Here is a 23,179-nt window from a genome sequence, read left to right as displayed (position 1 = left end):
CATATTCTCTGAAGACAGCTGTCTGCATATGGGGCCAGATACCCGCAACTCCTGGGCTCGCAAGAATGCAGGTCCAGTTACCATCACCACCCTGCCCTGGGGCATGTCAGGAGCAAGTGGGAGAAGGGAGGTGGGAGTAAGTGGGAAAAGAATTTACTCTGCCCTTCCCATGTGACTCATCTTGAGGTCAAGTTGGGGGCATCTACCAGAATCATTTATGGAGACTGCAGGGTGAAGGTGCCTGCAGGAGGCAACAGTTGTCTTGTTCCAGGCTGGATGCTTGCTGGGATGTTGGGGCCCCATTTGGTGGTGGGGATACGGTGATGGAGTTTTGGGGAGAGTCTGACATGTGTCCATAGGAGTTTGCATGAATGTGAAGACAGGAGGCTCAGCCAAGGAGGAGAAGGGAGTGGGGGGCAGTATATCCGAGGGGTGGGATCCTCCATGACCTCGGTTCCCTTCAGCCCTCAGAGGCCGAGGAAGGACTGGTGATTTCTGAGGCTCTGTAAAGGAGGATGGAGTGGGAGAAACATGGACCTCTGGAGAAGCCAAAGGGGCTAGAGTTGTCCTTCTCGGTCATAGGTGGACTGGGGTCACACTGAGAGACCCTCTGAAAGCCACACACACAGGACCAGCACGCAGCCAAGGCCACCAGCAGCACATGGGCTCAGAGTGAGGCCAGAGAGCCAACAAGCAGTTAGGATTTCTGTGTCCCCTATCTGTACCCCACTACCGGCTCCCCCAGAGAGGGTAGGCCCTGCATGAGGGGAGCAGTCCCAGAACCAGGCCTGCTCTCCCACCCCACCCCACAGTGCCCCAGTGGGAAGAGAAGTGAAAGAGTAGGACTCTTCCCTCCACACTGCAAATCCCATCTCCTCCTTGAATCTGCTTATGAAGGGAACAACAAAAAAAAAAAGAATGTCAAATCAGATGTAAGGCAGCAGACTTAGAGGAAGTAAGGTAAAAAAGACTTTTAACACTAGAACTGACCAAAAGTTAAGAAATCTGCCCAAGATGCCATTAAAGGGTAGAAAAGTATGACTTGATAGTACATGGTTGAAGGCAAGGATGAGAGAAATACAAAACCATTTCAAGTTTATATCTTACATTTAGACAGGCCAATAAACCTGTAATGTAAGTCTCAGTTTTTATGGCAGATAGTCCGTTTGGACGAGGTGAATTGATCCATTACATGCATAGAGCGTTGGTTGTCAAACTTGAGCACGATCAGAAGCACCCGCAGGGCCTGTTAAAGCAGACAATTGGCTCCACACCCAGTTTCTGATTCAGCAGGTCTGGGGCTCGACAGAGAATTGCATTTCTAGCAAGGTCCCAGGTGATGTTAGTGCCGCTGCTCTGGGCATACAGTCGGAGAGTCCCTGGGGTATAGATTAGAGCGTAACTGGAGGGTGTCATTAACACAGCCTTGAAAATAGGCCTCTGAACTTCCTAGGAAGCCAATAAAAAATGCTGACTTTATTTATTTCACCCATCTATTTTCCCCTTAGGGAACAATGCTTGAAAGTTACATTAGTACTCCTGTGTGGTAAAGAACTAGTGGAAACTCCATTGTCCTATGAACGGTGGAGCCTGTAAGCTATGCTCTTGAGGTCAGCTCTGCCCAGGTAGATGTGCTGCTACTGCACACCTCTGAGCAGCGGCCCAGTATGTAGCCAGGGGGTGCATGGGCAGCAGCCTGCTTATCCCTCTATGCAGGAGCCATCCTTGCCTCCCCTCTCATGGCCTCCGTGGTCTGGCCTGCATCACCTCCCCAGAGGAGGCGCTGCTCCCATGCAGATCCTGCGAGGTCAGGTTTGGGTAGAGCTGATCCTACTTAAGGGGGAGGCATGGTTCCCAAACCAGGCCAATTAGAGATCCCATCCTCTGGGCCACTGTCATCTATTTAGGGGTGAGCACCTGGTCAAGCAGAGTCCTTTCCGGAAGGTTTGTAAGGGGTATGTGATAAGGCATCATAGTCTCTCTGGAATTTTGAGCTGTAAGGACCAAGGCCATCTGGGACTCCCAAGTGCCATCATGAAGGGAGGAAAAGAGAGGAAGAGAAAGGGAGAGGGTGGGCGGTGAAACAGAAGGGAGAACGGGTTGAGAGACATGGTGCCTTTACTAGAGGCATAGATCCAGCTGCACCCGAAGGCTTTATTTTCACACCCCTGTTATGTGAGTAAATAAATTCCCCTTTTGGCTTAAGTTAGTTTGAGTTGGATTTCTTTCCTTGAGACCAGAGGCCCCAACTAACACCTTCATTGGGTATTCTCGTCTACCTTTTCCCATCTCAAAATGTGTTGATTTTTCTCCATCCCCACTGTGCTCCCACCCCTGTGAGAGTCGGGGCCGGGGCTCTGGGGATGCTCACCCACAAGTAACAAATCCCAAGTGACGACTTGCTGAGTCCACTGGGCTTCGATGGGGAGGGCTTGAGGCAGTCCAGCTTTGGGCCACAGTGACTCTTTCTAGCACGTTTCCTGGAGCCAGTGCAGCCTTCTGGCTTACAATGTAAGGTCCCCCGTGCAAAGAAAAAGCTATCCTCTGCCTGCAATGACCTTCTGGTCACTCAGAAGCTGTGCCCCTTCATTGTCCTGGTCACAGTTTCACCTTGCACACACTGACGACCATCAGCAAAATCTCTCAGGGACGATCGTGTGTGAACCAGTGCCACAGACAGACTGTTATAAACACTGGAATCTCCTTACAACTGTCATCCAATAAAGTTACCGAAACATCCCAGTAGCCAGACCACGACCTTCTTAGTAATCCAGGTATAACCGATCACCAGTGGATGGCCTGGGTGGTCTCAGACCCACTGGCCCTTGAATACATTTCCAAGATACATCCAAGTTTACAGCTTATTAAATGAAATACTAAATATTCTATTAAAAATTTAAATCATATATTCCCAGCAAAAATTAATAAAAGTTTCTCTTTAGATGTTGCTATTTTTTTTTCAGAGTGCCAACAATTGCCAGCAGCCTCACCTCCCCCTGCATGGCCTCTAGTACTTGCCACTCACTGCGAGTTGGGCCCCAGAACCAGCATCAGAACGAGCATCACCTGGGGCCTCATTAGAAAGGCAAATTCCTGGGCTTGGTCTACTGGATCAGGAAGTCTGGAGAAGTCTGACCCAGAAATCAGTGTTTTTACAAATTCTCCTGGCAATTCTGATGCAGGCTCAAGTTTGAAAACCACTGACCCAAGTGATTCAGCTCCTGCCTCAGTTTTCACACCCCACTCAGCAACACAGAAGCCAGAAGTGTTCAAGAGGGTCCCACCGGTGGCTCCTCAAGCAAGCTCCTCCACTCTGGCCCCAGATTATGTATTAGTGGCTTCATCCTGTAAGATGGGAAATTTTGCTACTAAGGTGCTAAGTCTCTCTGTCTTGCCACATTGGCACCTGGACCGAGGAGACTGGCTCCTCTTGTTTCTGTCCCAGAGTCTCAGAGACATTGGGGTGCCCAAGGGGTGGGGCCCACGTGGGGCTGACAGTACCAGGCACAACAGAATTAAGTGGAATAAAGAATTCTCTAAGAGAAGAAACAAATGCACTTAAAAACCCACTCCTCCCAGGAACCTGCATAGATTATAAGGCACATTTATCTTTTAAAGTAAATAGCAGTCAGTCCTGACTAGCGAGGAGACTTTCAAATAATGGCCAACATGTGTTGATATTGACAGTGACCCATAAATCTTAATTTCTTTGGGAGGAAATGTTGGGCAGCATTTTAATTCCAAGCCATTGAATGAGAAGGCGTAAGATTTACATCTGTTGTGGATCTGAGTGAGCATCCTTGGAAATATAGCCCAATGACGCGGAGTTAAACACTAAGTGATGGCCTCCAACACGCTTCAGGGCACCCCATTCCCCTGATGGGGAGTGTGACAGCTGGAACACGGAGCAGCTGAGTCCGGGGCGTGCAGCCATGTAGCAAGGACAAAGGACCCTGCGGCTGCTACTGCCACCCCGAGCCTCCCCCAACCTGACTCACTGGGTCTGCCCCGTCAGAGCTCGCACTGCCCATCCCGTGGGCTCTGGGGCCTGCCAAGCCCCCTCACAAGGATTCTTTTGCTTCTTTCCTCAGCTGTTTTCTCATTATGAGTGGCCAGTCCCAAGCCCAAACTTTGTCCTTCAGGGGAGACAAGAGGTCTTTCTCCAATTGGTCACTTTGTTGTGTCTGCTAGTGAGGATGATGGGCTCCTGCTCCCTGTTCTGACATTTAAAAAGGCATTTTAGTTCCCATTATTTATGTACTACTTGTTGGGCACTGCTAAGTGTTTCTACATACATTATTTCATTTAATCCTTACTACGTGACTTTGGACGAGTCACTTGACCTCTGTAAGCCTCAGTTTTCTCATCTTTAAAATGGGGACAATAATGGCTCTCACCTCCTAGGGTTTCTGGGAGATGAAGTGGAATATTCCAGGGAAGCCCTGGCCTTTAGGGAAGCTGCCCTGTAGCCCTGACCACCCCACCTATGTGTAGTGAAGTGCTCGCCACCACATTCCTGAGGCCCAAGCCAGGGCCATCCCATTCAACACCTTTGGTCTACTTTGGATCTCCTCCCTGAGGGAGGGAGTGCATGCAATTGCCTTTGCAGCCCCAGGCCTGTGTGCAGAGTCTGGGCAGCGTACGTGCCCAGTAAATGTGTGTGAAGTCAGGACGGAAAAGAGGAAGGCACAGTGTGAGCTCCAGAAACTCCTGGTCTTGAGCTAAGAAGCTGGGACCAGAGGACCCCAAGAGGGAATCTAATGAAGATGCTTTCACTCTGGCCTGAGGGGAAAACTGGGAGAGAGCTTAGAAAGCTTTTGTCAGAGAGGAAAGGACTTAAAGAGCTCTCAACCCTTGTCCAAGTGAGGATGATGATTTATCCAAAGTCACATAGTCTTTTGATGACAAAGTTGGGTCCATAATTCCTGGCTACAGTTTGCTAGTGTGGGCAATGTTAGAGCCACCACGGTGCCACCTAAAACAGGCAAATACCCTAGGGGACAGGCAGAAGACCCAGCCTGTGCAACCGGCTGGGTCCTAGTTCCTCTCTCTGGGGATTGTTTAGAACCTCCCACCTGGTACCACTCCACTGCCCTCCCCCAGTGCTGCTATCCCCCAGTGCTGCTATCCAGTCCAGGCCATACCTTCTACCATCGAGTCTGAGGACCTGATGTGAGACCTGCTTCAGGACCAGGTTTTCGGAAGGTGTGTATGGGTAAACTCAGGCCTTGGCATCCGGCTTCACTTTAGATCTCAGTGCAACCTTTTACTAGTTTAGACAATTAGACTGTACATACCCAGGATCCTCATGGTAAAATGGGGAGAACAGTATACACTTTACAGGTTATAGGTTGTTGTAGGAATTGAGCAGAAAATGCTAGACATAGTAATTAGGCATAGCCTGCTGCATTTGAGGCAAAGAGTGGCATCTCATTTGTCTGCATATTTCTTCCCATGTTCCTGTTCCTCCAGTGCGAGCACGCTGCCTTATGTCCGGTAGTAGGTACTCCTTACTAGTCCATTGCATAAATGGGGAGTTGTTTGGAGTTCCTTAGGATTTTGCTTCTCAAAGTGTGGTTTGGGGACCAGCTGCATTGGCGTGAATGACCTGGCTGCTTGTTAGAAACGCACGATCTTGGAGCCTGTCCCAGATGTACTGAAACAAAACATTTGTTTTACTACGCTCCCCCAGGTGATGTGTATGCATGTTGAAGTTTAAGAAGCTCTGCTTTATAAAGCATCAAAGTTTACAAAACTCCTATTAAGTTAGCGAGCATTGTGGGAAATTTATAGGCAAGAACATCACACCAGAATGGAATACATCTGCTCTTCCTACTCTCGCTAGTCTAGAAGTAGTTTCTGGTTTCATGGAAACCCAAAGGACTCAGAATCACTTCCGTAAGATCCATAATGGGAACCAAGCCGATTCTGTGTGTGTGTGTGGGGGTTTTCCAGAGGAGACTGTGGTCTGGAGATCACTTCTCCCTGGCAAATTCATAGCTATCTCTCCAAAGTCGGGTGCAGCCTTTAGTCAGGAGCTGCAGGTGCTGCCAGAGTCCCTGTGTTTTGAGATGGAGAAGGTGGGCAGGACCTGAGCTGGTTCTTTTATACCCCTGGGATGTTTTCCGTTATCTCCAGTGGGGGTATGGTCTTTGCCAGATAAAATGACTTAAATCTCACTTAAAAAAAAAAGTGCATGTCACTTAGCCCTTCGGTAAAGAGGCATATCCTCAATGGCAATTTGCCACATGCCTACTCCATGACAGGCCTGCGTGGGTCCTTGGTACACAGTGGTGACTAAGACTCGTTCCTGACATGAGGTTCTCGTAATCTAGTGGGGAGAGAGTGTGCTGATCATTAAAAACAGGTAATTGAACAACGATAAGCCAAGGGGTATGGAAAAGAGGTCCCCAAGTGTTAGGGGCAGTGGCTCGTATCCACATGAAAGAGAGATGGGCTGAGACGCATACACAGCTGTGTGTCGTACATTGATGTTCTTGTCAAGGACAGACTGCTTATTTGGTGATGGTCCCAAAAGAGTCTAACAGAGCTGAAGAGTTCCTATTGCCTAGTGACGCTATAACGGTCATAAGGTCATAGTGCAATGGTTGCTCATGTGTTTGCAGTTATGCTGATGTAAACACACCTACTGCACTGCCAGTCACATAAGAGTGTAACGTATTCAATTATGTATAGTACATAATATTTGATAATGATAACAAATGACTGTTATGAGTTTATGTATTCAATATACTATACTTTTTCATTATTTTAGAATGTACTCTTTCCAGTTGTACAAAAAGTTTGCTATAAAATAGTATGCCATGTTCCACTAGCAGCAGCCTCATACGTCCTGTGCTTATTATATCTCTGGATAACATCATTTTCTCGTGTGCTGGATTTGCTCTCCCACTGTTTTGCTATGTAGGCTGTAGCCTGGGAGCAATACCTACACCATATAGCTCAGGTGTGGAGTAGGCTAGGCCACCCAGGTCTGTGTAAGTACACTCTGTGATGTTCCCACAATGACAAAGTCACCTCATGACACATTTCTCAGAACTTCTCCTTCTTGTTAAGCAGTGCACCACTGTATTTATATATTCATATATAACAGAGACAGAAATGCAGAGAAATCAAATGGCTCTGCAATACACATACAAATAGACATACATATATAGAGAGATAAAGCCAATATACTAACATGGTAACAATTATTAAGTCTATCTGGAGGGAATGTGATAATTCATCATACCATCCTTTCAACTTTTTTCTGCACTTGAACACTTTCTAAATAAAGAGTAGGAAAATACCAGGAAAATTACAAGCAGGTGAGTGTTACAATGGGAGGAAGACTTAGTAAAAAGGAGATGCTTGCAAATGTCTGTTTCACGGCCAGCAAAGCATAGTTGCAAAGTGCGTCCGCATTTGTGACTTCCATTCACACTCAGAACAACTTTGTGCAGGCCTCTAATGATCACCCCATTTCCTAGCGGAGGCCTGGAGACCTCGGTGCATTGTCCAGGGCCCCCTGATGGTAAGTGATGCAGCGGGGCCTAAGGCCCAGGTTTTTAGACTCCAAATCCAGTTCTCTTTTGTCACCCAGAGCCTCCCTCGGGAGTCTCTGGTGTAAGGAGTTCTTGGGCACAAGTATGACTCCTTGTTTTGGGCTCTGCAAAGAGTGACAGGAGCGGAGGCAGGCCTGCAGGCAAAGATGGAAGCTGACCTTGGCCCTTCCTCCTTGGCTGAGGGTAGGATGAGACTAGGCAGTGGCCTTGTTAAAGACAGCCTGTGTAGGAAGATCACCTCTCAAGGCCAGAGAGTGCTTTGCATGGGCTCACATGGGGCACCTGCCTGGGAAGAGCATCATTCCTTCAGGCGCCCGGCCAGAGGGCGTTTTTATCACTTACTGGCAGCATGAGCCAGATAAATGGCTCCTTCTTGGTCTCCTGCCCGTTATTGCTTGTGCTGCCAGAAAGTCTTAATCATGCTGTTGAAAGAGGCTGAGCCCCTCCACCACTAGTTGCCAGCTGGCTCCCATGCCCCTTGGCTGGGCCGCGGCTTCCTGCACCCCCACAGCAAAGGCCTCTGTTTGGGCCTGGTTCAGAGCATGCAGACTTTACTACTCACTCTACTCTCCTGCATATGGATAGGCCTCTCTTTCTAATTCTCAAGACCTTGTGGAGTTGCTAAAGCTCAAATAGAACAATGATGTGTCTATGGGGTCCACAGGTTCCCCAGTGCCTGGCCCTAGTCAGGGCAGGGTCTTGAAAGTCTTTGCTGGATGTGATGGGCAGTTTGCCATCTCTGTCTCCCTCCCCCGACGCGGCATGAGTTGAAGTGCTAACCCTCAGTACACCAGAGCTTGACCACCTTTGGAGACAGGGTCTATAAAGAGATCGTTAGGGTTAGGCTGGAATCCTGTATAACTGGGGTCCTTGTAAGCAGGGGAGGTTAGGATGCAGACGGGCACAAAGGGACGACGGTGTGAAGGTAAAGGGAAGACGGCCATCCACAAGCAGGAGAGAAGCCTCAGAAGAACTCAACCCTAACAACACCTTGATCTCAGGCTTCTAACCCTCCAGAATTGAGAGAAAGTACATTTCTTTTATTTGACCCACTCTGTGGTCCTTTGTTATGGTAGCTCCAGCAAATGAATACACTGGATGAATGTGGAATATGTAATGTTTTATACCTGAGTGTTCACTTATCACATTATGTTGATACTGTGCCACTGCCAATTTCTGATCTACACACACACACACACACACACACACACACACACACACGCTGCAGGGGGCCCAGGACCCATGGTTGAGTAGGTCCTTGATGAATGGAAGTGTGCTTTTTCACTTTTGTATCCTCAAGGACACATGCTTGTACTGACCATGGAGCCTGCTACATAGTAGGTGGTTAATAAATGCCGTAATTTTTTGCTGCTGATCTTGTTATGCTTCGGTACAAAGCATTATATTGTTTTCAGTATTCTGGCTTTGCTTGGGATGAAGAAGCGGGAACATTTGTCACTGGAAAGTGTTTTGCAATCACAGAAAGGCCAGTCCTGGTCAACTGAGAATCCCAGGCTCTGCCCAGCTTCTGGTAATGCCCAGCTCATGTGAAAAGAATTTTCCTGATGCTGTTTCCAGGCCTGTCAAGGAGTGGTTTGGTGTGGATGCCTAATTAGTTATTGCAACTAGTGTTTTCTGCCACTTACAGCTTGGGAACTTTTTTCATTTCAAGAATCATTTTCTTTGCCGCATGATAACATTTTATTTTAGAGAAACAAATTGTCACAGTATCTTTGGGTGTTATATTATTTGGGCTATGGCTACCCCTGAGGGAGGTGACTCACTATACAGCATCAATAGTTGTTGATACTCCTCCCCCACCCCCAGCGGGAGACTCAGGCTTGGAGCCAGGGCTGCCCTGGAGGTGTGAAGAGCCCTAAGCCTGGAAGTCAGGAAACCTGAGTTCAAGTTTTTCCATTAACTACCTAATTTGGCTTTTTTTAGTGGTTATCAAGGTGTGGCCCTCATACCTCCAGTAGTACTTGGGAACTTGTTAGTAATGCAAATTCCTGTATCCACCCCAAGCCCACTGAATTAAAAACTCTGCAGGCTTGGCCCAGAAATCTTATTTTAATAAAATTTACTTATTTTACAAATAAGTAAGTTTTAATAAAATTACTTTATTTGAATAAGCTTCTGATGCACATTAAAGTTTGAGAATCTCTAATCAAATCTCTTCATTGTATCATTTTGTCATAAATTTGTTTTTAATTTTTCAAATCATTAAAGCAAATATACTTTAAACATACTGTAACATTAGATAAAGTTTGGAGGAGATAAAAAATCAGATATAAATTCAACTAAAACATCAACATTTTTGTACATTTTCTTCTAGTATTTTGTTCTCAAACACACATATTTTCAGAGTTGTAATCATAGGACCCACACACTTAGGCACACTGCTTTTATAGCTTCATAAGATCCATTTTAAATGGCCCCACAACACTTCACCAGGCCCCTGAATGTGAACTTGTGCATGTGGAGGTGAAAATGCCGTGCACAGGCAGGGAGGCCTCCCCATCAATGTATTTGATTTCCTGTTTATCCTCCGCTCCCCACCATCCTCCCAAGCCCACTGTGGAAAAATGAAACTATGAGTGTTTCTGGAAGTAGTCATGAACTGAGAGGAAAGGAAGGTTAGCCAACAGTCCTGAGTTTTCCAGGGTCTTCCAGATCCCTGGGTTCCCCCAAACTGAAATCCTCTTCTAAAACCTTGAAGCAGCTGGGACAATGGTGTGCTACCTTGTGGCTATATCTAAGAATTACACCTTCTCTTTAAAAGCAGATTTGGCGGGAGCAACTAGAGTGTGCGCCCCTGCTACCCGCTGCCCACCTTAGCTTGGCAACCCTACTCTCTGCAGGACTGGCTGGGCTCCGACTCATTGCTCTGGCTTTCACACATGGACTGAAGTCTGGCCGTGACGCCCAGCCTGCTTGGCAGGGCCCAGATATCCTGCCTGCCCCTGGCCAGCCCCTTTCCTTATTGGGCTGGTCCCAATCTTTGGCTGTGAGTGCCCCGCTCTGAAATGGTTACCCTTCTTGGAACCAGCATATAGCCACCTTCCTGTAAATGAGAACTGGTTGCTGTGCCCCCTGACCTGTCTGGACCCCATAGGTAGCAGGGACACCGTAGGCTGAGGTCAGGGGTGGTCATGCGCCCTTGGAGAAGGTAACTGGGACTGCTCAGCCCTGTCTTGTGAACTGTGCCTAAAACCTGCAAGCCTGTGGCCCAGGTCCTCCTCTCCTCCCCTCTCCCTGCTGACTTGCCTGTGAGGACCCAGCATACCTTGCAGCATGGTGGCAGCTGGGATGGAAAACAGGGCAGAGAGAAGGTGGTAAGTAGGGATTTGGCACTGGACAGTTGACTCATGGCTGGGTCACTTGGTGACTCATGTGTTTCAGTCAGTTTACAGGCCCGATTCTTCAACAACCAGCCCTCTCAGGTATTCTCTGAAAAATGGACTATTCCCTGGCCCAAAATGAAAGAATATGGGCTGAAGTCCTGAGTCCCTTGTGAAGGGCAAGCAGGGTGGAAGACCGGCTGCTGTCCTCCCACTTCTGGCTTGCCCTGTCTGGGTATGACACCCTCAGGAGGGCCCCTGACCCGCCCAGCGGGTAGGCCCAGGAAGTCTAGCAGAGGGCAGGTAGGATTTCACTGGAATGCTGAAGGCTGGCCTTCTGCTGATCCCAGTTTCGGGTACACTCTCAAGTGAAAGAGTTCTACTTCTGGATGCCACCTCCAATGTCGCTCCTGAATGACACCTGCAGATGTGGAGGCGTTCCCATCAGGAATTCGCAGGCCCTACTTGGGGAACAGTTCTGGGCCTGGCTGTGCCTACGAGGATGGGTGGAGGTGGCAAATCTTAAGGGACAGTGCAAGGTCTCTTTTCCAGTGGCCTTCTAGGGACAACAGATCCAGGACCAACTTAGCTGCAGATAATCAGGGTCTATCATTTTTAATTTAAATTTTTTCTTTTACATTGAAAAATTTAACAAAAAGCATGCTCCACAGCTTTAAAAGTCTTTGTATATCTTTAAATAAATATATATCTTTAAATATACTTTGAATTCCTAGCAATATATAAGTATATAGTTTTTTAGTCATGATTCAATAGGTAGGTTATTTAGTCCTGTTTTTCCCCAACCTTATCACATATAAAATATCCTGATAATTATTTATAAAGCTATGAGCCCCATTGTTATTTAACTATAAAGGTCACAGGTCCCTGTGATAATTTGCCAAAAGCTTTGACCTCTCTCCCTCACTCCAACTGCACACACACAGCCTTGGGCGTCATCCCAGAAGACATCTAGACTCTCAAACCCGCCCCTGTGCTGGGTCAAGATCACCAGCATTGAACGATGAGTGTCTATAGGCCAGCGTGAAGCCTTTTACTTCCGAATCCCACCATTGTCATCCCAAAAATTTTCTTGGAACTTTTACTGGTAGGTATTTGAAACAAAGTTTGTTTAAAGGCAGACTTAGTAGCTAGCTGGCCCCTCCAGCCTTGATGGTCTATTGTTGAGCATTCAGATCGTTTCTACTTTTGTTGCATTTGTGACCCAGTGTTTCTGTGAGTACCTTCCTTTCCCCCTTTTCTTCTTTCCCGAAGGCCTATTTTTGGAAGGCATTTGGGCTTGAAAAACATGTGCACTTTATTGACTCTGCCTTTGCTTATGCACAAGGAAAGATGTGCTCTCTTTTGTCCAGATTCCATCCTACAAGACCCTGTGCAAATGCTGCCTCATCCCCAAAGCCTTCCCCTCACCCACACTTGCAAGTGAACTCTTGGCATCTCTACCTGCTCCCTGTCTTAGTTTGGCTGCTGTAACGAAGTACCCTAGACTGGGTTGCTTAGAGCCAACAGAAATTTATTTCTCACAAAAATGGAGTCTGGAAGGCTGAGGTCAGGGTGCCAGCATGGTCAGATTCTGGTGATGACCCAGGTGTCCTCACATGGTGGAGAGAGAGCAAGCCCTCTGGGGGTCCCTTTTATAAGGGCGCTAATGCCATTCATGCGGTCTCCACCTCATGATCAAATTACTTGCCAAAGGGTCCACCTCATGATACCATCATATTAGGGGTTAAGATGTCAACATATACATTTTTGGGCGACACACACACTCAGTACATCATACTTCTCTCTAGTGATACTCATCACATTCCCTATTCTAGCTGAGGAAATTTTATATATATGCCTTATCTCCTTTATTGGACTCAGTGGTGTACTTCATGTATTTGAAACCCAGAATGGATCATTTTACTACCCCTCTGCTCTGTGAGGCAGAATTATTTTCAGTAATACTTGTGCAAAAATAAGAATCACTATTTTCTTGATTTGTTCTTTAGTTTTACATCAATGAACAATTTAAAAAAGAATACATTTCAACTTTAAAGATACTCAAGTGTATTAAAAAGTACTTCCTATAAGAACTAAAACTTTTACTTACCAAACTAAATATTATACCTCACAGTTCACTATAAAATTTGTTTTACTCTTTTAAATGTTAAACACAAAAACCCTAAATGGTCACATAGGATAACAGAATTGAAGTTCTAGGTTCTGTTTTTTGTCTTTACTATCACTGTGGTATCATTTTTTCACTTTGTTTAAATGCAGAAACATGCAGTAAGGGCCACAGAGTTGGAGACATGACCCAAGTGAGTAGGGAAGACTCTGAGTCATTGCACATTTCCTCTTGCCATGAGCACAAGTCACTGAAGCTGTGAGTGTCAGGGGTCAACTGACTAACTGGGGGTTCTCGAAATTAACTATGGTGGAGAACATCTTATTTATTAAAAGATAATAAGATGTAATCATTTGAAGTTTACTTAGAGGGTAATGAAACCCAACAGAAACCACAGCAATTGTTTACAATGTTGACCAAAAATGTATTTTGGAGGTGAGGAGCTTTATTTTTATCCCTGATGTTGGTTGGAAGTGTGATAATGAAAGAAAGATAAACTTTTATCTAGTTCTATCATTGTACGACATCCTCTATGGGTGATGGTCCCCTTACTGCCGGCTTACAGGGCAGATGGCTCCCACCTCCCGACTCCTGATCTGGCGCTGGGCCCCTAAAGGACAGGGGCCGCTGTGCGGTCCACTGATGTACAGTCTTTGCTGTGTGAATTGCTGAACAGCGGTTGAATGTGGGCCTTGGCCCCACCAGGATCTGCCGTGTGGTCCTCCCTTTTCCTATGTGAGGCCAATGTTCTTCATGTACTTCAAACAAAGCAACATATCACAACATAGTGAATACAGAAACAGACCCATTAAGCTGTCTTCCATTAAGCAGACATTAAAGAAATTTATTGATAAAAAGTGTTGCTCTTCTGACTCACCTTTTCTTTGTTGTTCTTTGAAAAGTACAAGTTATTTCTCATAATACCATGTTATATATGTTAATTTGTGATGAATCTGTTATTATTTTTAAAGGCATTAATATTTAAAAAATGTGGAAGATCCAAGGTGTTGGAGGAGTAAGTGGAAACTACACTAACCTCTTCTCAGGACCAATCAGGAATTACAACTAAATTGTAAACAAATCATCTTGAATAACCAACTGAACACTAGCGGGAGAGAAGCCTTATAACCACGGACAGACAGAAGAAATGAACAGACAGAAGAGAACACATCACCACAACATGACTGGTAGGGAGTGCGGAGGAGACACAAGAGGGGTGGCTGGGCTCCTATGGGCAGAAGCTGAAGTGCTGGAGGGATATTTCAGTGCTGGGTGAGGGGAGTCCCTCTGAGAAGTGTGGGGTCTAAACCCCAAGTTGGGCTCCCCTGCCTATACCACCAGAGCCAGAAAGGAACCCAGATAACATCCATCTATGAAAGCAGCAGCAGCAGCAGCGGTTCTGTCAGCCAGAAAGAGATGGCTGGAGACGCAAAGAGCCTCTTAAAGGGCCAAAGCACAGAATTTCATTTGCAGCCACTTACCCTGGGTGCCAGCAGGGAGGGTAGAGTGGACTAGAGACATTTGAAGACAGTCTGGAGTTGGTGGCTCTGGAGACAGAACTGAGGGAACAGCTGCCAGGATCCATGTGCTAGTCATCCCCATACTACACAGGCTGTATCTCTTGGGTAGAGCACTCTTTTATGAATGGCATCAGCCTGAGAGGAAGCAATAGCCCCCACCTACAAGAATTACTCTGCCCCACCTTTGGTGCTTAAGCCCAATTGCTGATTGATTAGATTACCAGCGGATCAGTTTAACAGCTGATTAGTTTAACTTTAAGTTAAGGAGTGGAGGAGGGTTTGAGCAAAAAAAAGAAAGAGCAGTCATCGACAGGGATTACAGTGTGGGGGTTGCTCGGGGGAAAGGGTATAAGGAGACTAAATAGTAATGAAAAAAGATATAGTAAAGATTTATTTTTTAAAAAAGAATGGTATCACGATGTTCTCTTCTACCTGAGAAGCTCCAGTGGGGCCCTGCAGGTTGCTGGCCTGTGATTTGTGAGAATTCATGGGCACAGAAGGGGTATCTGACCATTGCAGAACTCTTGACAAACCTGGATGTGGGCACAGAAACACCTGACCCTGATCCTGGGAAGATCAGGGAAGGAGCTCTGAAAAGATTTCTCTAACAAAGTGCCAAGTGTCAGCAGCTAAATTTGCCATTTGTATTGTCTTCTCCAGCAGACGAAAGAATTTTCTCTCTAATTGTCGTTTTCTGCTTTCAACCACCAGATGCTACAATTATGACAATCAGGGAGTGCCACATATCTTTCTATTTTCTTCACTCCCAGCAATAAGAAATCACCTACCAGAGTGGGAGCAGCTGAACAGCTAAGGTACCGTGAGATGCTGAGATGAATTCTCTTAGAATGCCAAGGGACTGTGACAACAGACCAGGAAGAGAGAGAAAAACTCATGGGGATGTCTATGCTTAGTAGTATTTTCTGAAATTATCTTTGTGTCAAGAACAGAAATAGCACTGGGACTGATAGGCGACTCAAGAGTTAAAGATTTTAGCTTCAGTTATAGTTTATAGGCCTAAGTGATTAACACAGGTGGAAAGCTGTTATTCCAGGAATTGGAATCCAGTCCTGACTCCCTGCGGTGGACAAGCAATTCACCCTTTGTGCCCCAAGTGGTCTACAAGCATGGGAAACGGTATCGGAGCCATCAGGTCCCAGGGAGGGACCTTCACAACACAGATAAGGAACTGCTGATCAGCAGATAAAGAAATACTAGGAAAATCCCCAAGCAACTGCAACTCTTACCTGATTACCTTTTTCCGAACCCCTTACCTACCCTATAAAAAGGTTGGCTTGAGGTGAGATGTTAAGACAGTTTTTGAGGGTACACACCCCACTGTTTTCTCAGATCACTGGCATTTGAATAAAGCACCCATACATATTTAAAGAAATAAAAACAAAAGAATAAAATAAAATTTAAAAAATTCTGCTTTAGTCTCTCATGGTGAATATTGATAGCTGCATTCCATTAAACAAACAAACAAACAAACAAACAAACAAACAACTCTTTGAAGTTCTAAATAGTTTTTAAGGATGTAATGGTGTCCTGAGACCAGAAGGTTTAAAAGCCAGTGTGCTACGGCCCAGCCTTACATATGGCAGGTGGTTGGACAAGAGTGATTCAATAAATGGGCTTCAGCTGCTTGTGGGATTTAGGAAGCTATAGCTGGGATTGACACCTGTAGGCAGTGGGCTGAATACCTGGAAGGTGGGGGCTGGGGAGATGTAAGAGTAGCTACTTCCATTTGAAGCAGTGTTGGCTCTGATGACAACATCAGTGCTGGGGCTGGACCTCAGGCAGTGACTTCTGGAGATGAGGGTCATGGCAGCTGTGTGTCCTGGGAGTTTCAGGAGGCTCCCCATATCCTGTTCCCCTTAGACAAGCAGGAACAACTGTCCGAATTCTCCTGGGAGAGGAATTGAGCGGAAGGGTTTCTAGGGACCACTGGCTGTCAAATCATTGGATATGAGCACAGCAGAGAGAAGCTTGGAGCCTCAGTCTGACACTTTAACTTCCAGGGGTCTCTGCCTGCTCTGGCCCGATGCTATGGGGCCAAGTTGCTTCACTGCTGGCTTACTTGACCATATGGTGGAAGTGGGATAGAATGTGTGTGCAGCTCTGGCACATACTGGGTACACAGTTCATTATTGGGTCCATTAGTAATGTCATTAACAATAATAAAAAACAGAAGTAAGCTGGGAGTTCTCAATGGTTCCCTATAACCATTGAGAACTCCTCCAACAGTTACAGGATCATTGAGGGAGTTCTTTCTGGCCCATGGCTAGTGACAATTGAAGTTTGGTGTAGACCAGGGTTTCCCAACCTCAGCATTTTGCCCCTAATAGTTTATGGTTTGTGGGGGCTCTCCTGTGCATTGTAGGATGTTTAGCAGCATCCCTAGCCTCTAACCACTACATGACAATAGTGCTCTCTCTCTGGTTGTGGTAATCAAAAATGTTTTTGGACATTGCCCAATGTCTCCTGGGAGTGATTTTGCCCCCAGTTGAGACCACACTATAGATCCTCGTTGACAAGTGATGCTTGCTGCCCTGCAGCACACAAGGAGATAGGCACCAGCCTCATGCTCACAGATCTGGCTCACTCCTTGCAGAAAGAATTCTGCCAAGAGATTCTGCTCTGAAAGCAATGAGAGGCCTCTTGACCCTGATCTTTTTTCCTAAGGAATCCTCCTGCTAATTGTGGTAATTGTGGCCACTTTCCCCAGCTTTTGGACAAATCAGGTCCTGGGAAAGCAGCAGCAGACCAGCATGGGGTTTGTTGAGGGAAATCTGGACAGTACCCAGCAGCTGGCAGGTTGGGGGTGGGGTGGATGGCGGACACCTGCCCTTCGACCTCCACTCAGGCACTGACGGCTTCTAGTCCCGAAGTCACCTCTGAAAACCAGTCTGGGCCAATCCACAGCAGAATAGATAAACAGAGGGTGGTTTTTCACACAATGGAATTCTACAGCGACCAGAAAGAAATGAGTAACCAGCACACACAGCTGCAGAGATGAATGTCACCAACATAAAGTTGGTGAAGGAAGCCAGAAGCAAAAGAGGAGGTACTGTAAGCTTATATTAACAAAAAAGGCAAAATAATGCATGTTAAGTCTCCAGGGGTGCACAGAAGAGGCTTCTGGGATGTGGGTTCAGATTGCGACAATTTATTAAGCACTTTATGATATAGGCACTTTCCTATTTGTTATATTTCAATGAAGAAATAAACAAACAAAACAACATTCTGAACCAAAGTTCAGGACAGGCCCTTCAGCAAAATCCCTGTGAACCCAGGGAATAAAAACCATTAGCAATTTTGCCTGTATGACTCTAAATCATTATCATCACTTTTGGAGATAGCTTTGTAAATGAGGTGTGTATGCAAAATAATTAGCATAGTGCTTGGCACACAGCATGCTCAGGGGATGATAATAATTAAACATAAATTATGAACTGACCTAGGATACAGAATAATAATTAAATACAATACAAAGAACAGCCCTGTTTCTCAAAGGAGAAAAAAAGGTTCTGGAATTTTCAGGTACATCCTGGTTAGTAGATTCCTGATTCTCAAAGTGTTTGGAGCACCCCCCAAGCACAGTCTTTGAGGAAAGAAAAATCTAAGCCTCTACTTTAGGATTACTAGCTCCTAATCAGTAAGCAGTGCAAAAACAAAATCCCAAATGTCAGTCTTATTTGACCACATTGTTCAGTTCACTTCACATCTATTATTTATTGATCCTATGCACTATTTAGGAACCCGGAACCCATCTACCTGGCCAGGCATTTGGATCTGTGGACATCAACCTATTTTGCGAATTCACAGACCAAACAGGCATGACTGCTGGTGGATTCCTCAGACTCAGGATAAAACTTTGGCAAAAACAATAAAGTCTAGAAGTTTGTGTAATGATATTTGTGCTTTAGACCTGACCAGAAGCAGGACTCTGCAAATTCCTTTCTCTTCGGAGAGAGCTAGCAATTAGACAACCTCAGCAAGACGGAGCATTTCATTGCAAGCTGTGCTTCCCAATTGCAAATTAGATGCCAAATTACCTCTCAGGCAGATCGGAAACTCTTTCAGATTATTCTCCACTGACAAAGTCTTAAGCATGACTATTTCTGAATCAGAGAAGCAAAGAGACTTCAATGCCAGCTGCAAGAGCTTTTAGAAGAATTCTACTCCCAAAGTGGTTTCTTAAAATTTCAGTTGTTACAAAGTGCTACATGTCCCTGTGACCTGTGATGCCACCAAGTATGCTGTGAAGCAAGCTCTGTCCCACGCAGTCAAAAACACTTGGACTTTCTGTGACACACATTAAAAACATAAATCCATGCCCATCTCCAGAAAAAAGGCAGGCTCTTACCTAGTCCAAGGCTTTGTCCATGGGCACTTGATTGGATAAAGATGCTCAAAAGCAAGAAAATGGAGAGACACAGGGGACTTTCCATTTCTCCTGTCTCACCCGGGGTCCAAGGTCTTCTTGCTAATTTCTGAGGCTAAAGAGACCAGATTGACTATTGACAATTTGTCAAGAAAGGCTGCCCATTAATAATTAACCTTTAAATATGTTACCTACTGTTCAGACATTCCTTGCCTACCCCCAACCGAAATCTAAGTATGTCTATTACAAATAGGAACGTTGATTTAAAAAAGTGTTTTTTATCCTGATACATGTTGAAAATAAAACATCTTTCCATGTAATCTTACCTTCTTAGGCCAAAGTCACAGTTCCAAATTAGTCAATTTAAAGTTAACGTGCTGTGTTTGGAAACCCTGTCAAAGGTCAGGGTAGGTGGCTCCTACACTGTTGCCTAAGTTCCCCTGACAGGACTGCAAAGGGGCTGCAGGCCCATGGCCGTGGTATTTTAAATTGCAGGTTAGGCCCGAAGAAAAAGCAAAGGGCTTTGCTGTGTGGAGAGCTCCCAGATGCTCTGTTTCCTGTTGAATTCAGCAAACTTGCTGGTGACCGTGGCCAAAGAGGGGTGGAGCAGTATTTCTAAAACTGAAAGGGGTGGAAAACCTCTAACCTCAGTGTAAGAAGGAGCAAAGAGGCAGAACTGGATGCTTTTGCTGAGACCCTGTAGAGAGATAACCCTAGAGTAATCACATCTGTACTCCTCTGTGCTAATTCATGCTCCAGCTGTGAAGAGGATGGAGAAGTGAGGGCACTAGGCAAAACCAGGCGGGGGAATGCCACTATGTGCGACTCTTATAATAGTCCTTGAGTCTTTAGTTTGATTTTAACTTTATTAATTTGTTCAACATTTTTTTTTGCATACCTCCTGTATGTCAGGCACTGTTCTAGACACTTTGGATATACATGCAAACAAAACAGACCAAGATTCCAGTCCTTGTGAAGCTTATGTACTGTTCTGGGTGGAAGGAGTCAAATTATAGACAATATACATAATAAATAAGAGGTATATGTAGATTGGTAGAATGCAATGAGAACTATGGAAAAAGAAATATAGCAGAGTTAAGGGGGTGGGAGAAGGTAGTGATTTTAAACAGAATGGTCAGGGTGAGCCTTGTTTGGAAGGTGAAGTTTGGGTTTTAGTGAGCTGCCTCTGTAGACATCTTGGGGAAGAGAGTCCAGGCAGCTGGAACGGTCAGTGCATCCTGCACAAATGCCTTGAGGTAGAAACATGCCTGGTATGTTCCAGGAACAGCGACAAGACCAGTGGTTAGGGAAATGTCATTGTAAAGACTCTGGCTTTTACACTATGAAACATGGGAACCATTCTGAGAAGAAGCTTGACCTGACTTGTATTATATTTTAAAGAGATCATTCTGGTTTGCAAAATGAGAAACAGATTTTTAGTGATCAAGGATGCACGTAGAGAGATCTGTTAGGAGGCTACTGCAGTGATCCAGCAAGAGGTGAGGGTGTTTTGGTTCAGCGCGGTAACAGTGGAATTGGGGAGTGGTGGGTGGCTACTGGATATAGGCTGAAGGTAAATGCAGTAGGATTTCCTGACTATTGGGATGTGGGATGTGGGATGTGGGAGAAAAAGAAAAGTGGAGGATGACTTCAAGGATTTTGGCTTGAGCAATGAGACAATGGGATTGATACCAGCTGATATGGGGAAGGCAGTGAGTGGAGCGGGTTTTGGGGAGAAGATTAGGAATTCAGTTCTGACCATGTGGAATTTGATATGTTTCTCAGACATCCAAATGGAAATGTTGGATAGGCAGTTAGATGAGTCGGTGATCATTGCCCACCTGAAGCTGACAGACAGGATGCTCTGAAGCCAGCAGCAGGTTGGGGCAGATTGGCCCTAGGCCAAATCCTAACACTGTGCTGTCTTGTGGCTGCACCGCCTCCCAGAGGGCTGCAGCTTGGGGACCACCCACTAAGATGCACAATTTCTGAGCAGAGGTTTCTGCCCTGGCTCTCTGGCTGGCTCTGTTCCTACCCTGCACAGTTAAGCAGGATCTGAAGGTTACATTTCACTTCTTATTTCCCAGAAACCTGGAACCTAAAATCAGCTGACTATGCACCTTGGCCTCCTCTCCCTTGGGCCCATCTCATGTCCTCTGGGTAGTGCCAGGATCCCCGCCCTCCCCTGCCGATTAACTCACGAAGACACAGTGCATCCGAGTGCCTCCAGCACCGTGGGCCTACCATCTAATAGGGTGCAAAATGCTATTTAACTTCAGTGAGGTCCAGCTCCTCACCTGTAAAATGGGATAGTGTGAGCTGGAAACAGTATTTTGAGGTATCAACTTGATAGTATTTTTCTTTCATCTCTTCTTTGTTCTCCCTCTCACTTAAGAAGGAGAAATTAGAGAGAAGTCTACGAATCTTTTGTCTTCTTAAAACTTAGAAGCTAGGGCAAGTACATTTAACCAACAAAGGCAAGTAAATGGCTAAACACCTTCCCATCACTAGAAAGAGAGTCTCTTGGGCTTTGCAAGTGGGTGGCAGAGGGGGAGATTTGTCCATGAGCACAGAGGGGACAGTCCTGTGCTTCCCAGGAACTCTGCTAGAAGTTGGTAAGAACCAGAGAGGAAATGACTGTGTGTGTGTTGGCAGGTGGACAAAAGATGCCCCTGTGCCTTGCATGGGGTGGAAGCAGCAGTGAGCCTCCAGTGACAGCAGGCCATGTCGATGGGCACGACAGGTCTCTCAGTGGCCACCTGTGGGGACTGATGACAGAAGACCAGGTGCTCACTCCCTCCTGCCCCCCAGGCCTGATTATTGTGTCTGATCCAGAACTATGGCATAACAGGAGTCGGGGGTGGAGAGAAAAATCCAGGAGGGTCTGAAAAGGAGTTTGGACTTGTAGTTCAGATGGGTTAAAGAAAATCTCCCTCACAAGATTTTGCGAACTGAGATTCACACCTCCATAACTTCAGGTATATCCTGAGAATTAAAGATTTGTATGTGAAGTGCCCAGCCAAATGCTTGGTTCACAGAGCAGAGATTCAATGAATTATATTGACTTATTTTGGAGAAAATAGGCTTAGTGGTCAGGAGTCCAGGCTTTGAAATCAGACAGATCTAGGTTCAAATGCCTGGCCTATCACTTACTAACTGGGTGACCTAGGGCAAGACATTCATGTTCTGAAATTGACTTTTCTCCATCTGTATAATGGGACTAATAATAGCTACCTGATCAGGTTAAAGGATGTTGGGAACTGCCCTGCCTGGTATCAGAAGCTGTAACCCCCACCTAGGCTAAGGCTAAGGGAACGCCCTTGGAACTGTAAGCCAGCAAGGAGACAAAAGCTTATCTCTCTGGCAGGAGTGCTGCTTCATTCATAACTGAACCCCAAAGCTTGGTCGGTTAGCCAAAGACGGGTAAGATTCCCCAAGGGGGAATGACCTAAGACAGGCATGATCACGTGGGAGGCCCCCAAAAGAAGGACTTTGGGGGCTCCAGCAAAAGGGGGTGATGGACCTTCGCTCCTTGGCTTTGACATAGCCTGAGTTCTCATCGTCTGGGAGAGAATCTACTTATCTCTTGGTTGCCTTAGTTCCCTTGCTCCACCCAAGCCTGAAACAATGACAGGGTGGTGCAGCTCTGTGCTGAAAAGGGCGGATTCCCCTGGTGATCAGGCCTAAGAAAGAACATGTAAATTACTGTGAAACCTCCTTTGTTTAGAATTCTCTCAGTTGAATGAGAAGGGTCCAAGGAGGAAGTTAGTTTGTTCCTCAAAGTCTTACAGCTCTTTGACCCCGACTCAAAATAGACTGGCAGAGTTCCTTGTTATCTATTGTTCCTTACTTCCCCCTAATGAGTAATGTACTTTACCTGAATTATTATGCAAAACGAGCCCAATAAAAGCAGGTTTGGACGGTAAATCGGCGCACTCCCCACTAGAGGGGGTTGCCATTGTGTCCCTACTCCTCCACAGAAACTAGTCTGTCTCTGTGCATGTTTTTTCTCGTGTATTTTCATTGAGCCATCCGCAGCGTTCCGTGATCACTGCTGGCCGGTGACCCACGCATCAAAAGGACATAACTTAAAGAGGTAAAGCCCTTAGCAATTCTGGCAAGGAGGGAATAATAAATGGCAGCTACAATAATTATTTTTATTGTTTTTAATTCACCTTGGGGATCAAGAGGGTGTCCAGGTGGTAGATAACAACAGGACCACAGTGATCAAATTTAAG

The 23,179-nt window shown here is 45.9% G+C and overlaps 1 protein-coding gene across 1 annotated transcript in view; it reads right to left on the bottom strand.

The window, feature by feature from the left end:
- LIPC (lipase C, hepatic type) overlaps positions 1 to 23,179 on the bottom strand; it is a 142,668-nt gene that overhangs the window by 103,835 nt on the left and 15,654 nt on the right. The window contains exon 3 of the mRNA XM_045823937.1: positions 18,924 to 19,056. Within this exon, the coding sequence (XP_045679893.1) occupies positions 18,924 to 19,056 (133 nt within the window). The remainder of the gene's footprint in view (positions 1 to 18,923; positions 19,057 to 23,179) is intronic.

Source organism: Phyllostomus hastatus, unplaced genomic scaffold (assembly GCF_019186645.2).
Source record: "Phyllostomus hastatus isolate PE091 unplaced genomic scaffold, TTU_PhHast_1.1 phas_scaffold_501, whole genome shotgun sequence".
Taxonomy (NCBI): Eukaryota; Metazoa; Chordata; class Mammalia; order Chiroptera; family Phyllostomidae; genus Phyllostomus; species Phyllostomus hastatus.
Note: the sequence above shows the minus strand (reverse complement) of the source record. Positions and strands in the feature narration are given on the sequence as shown.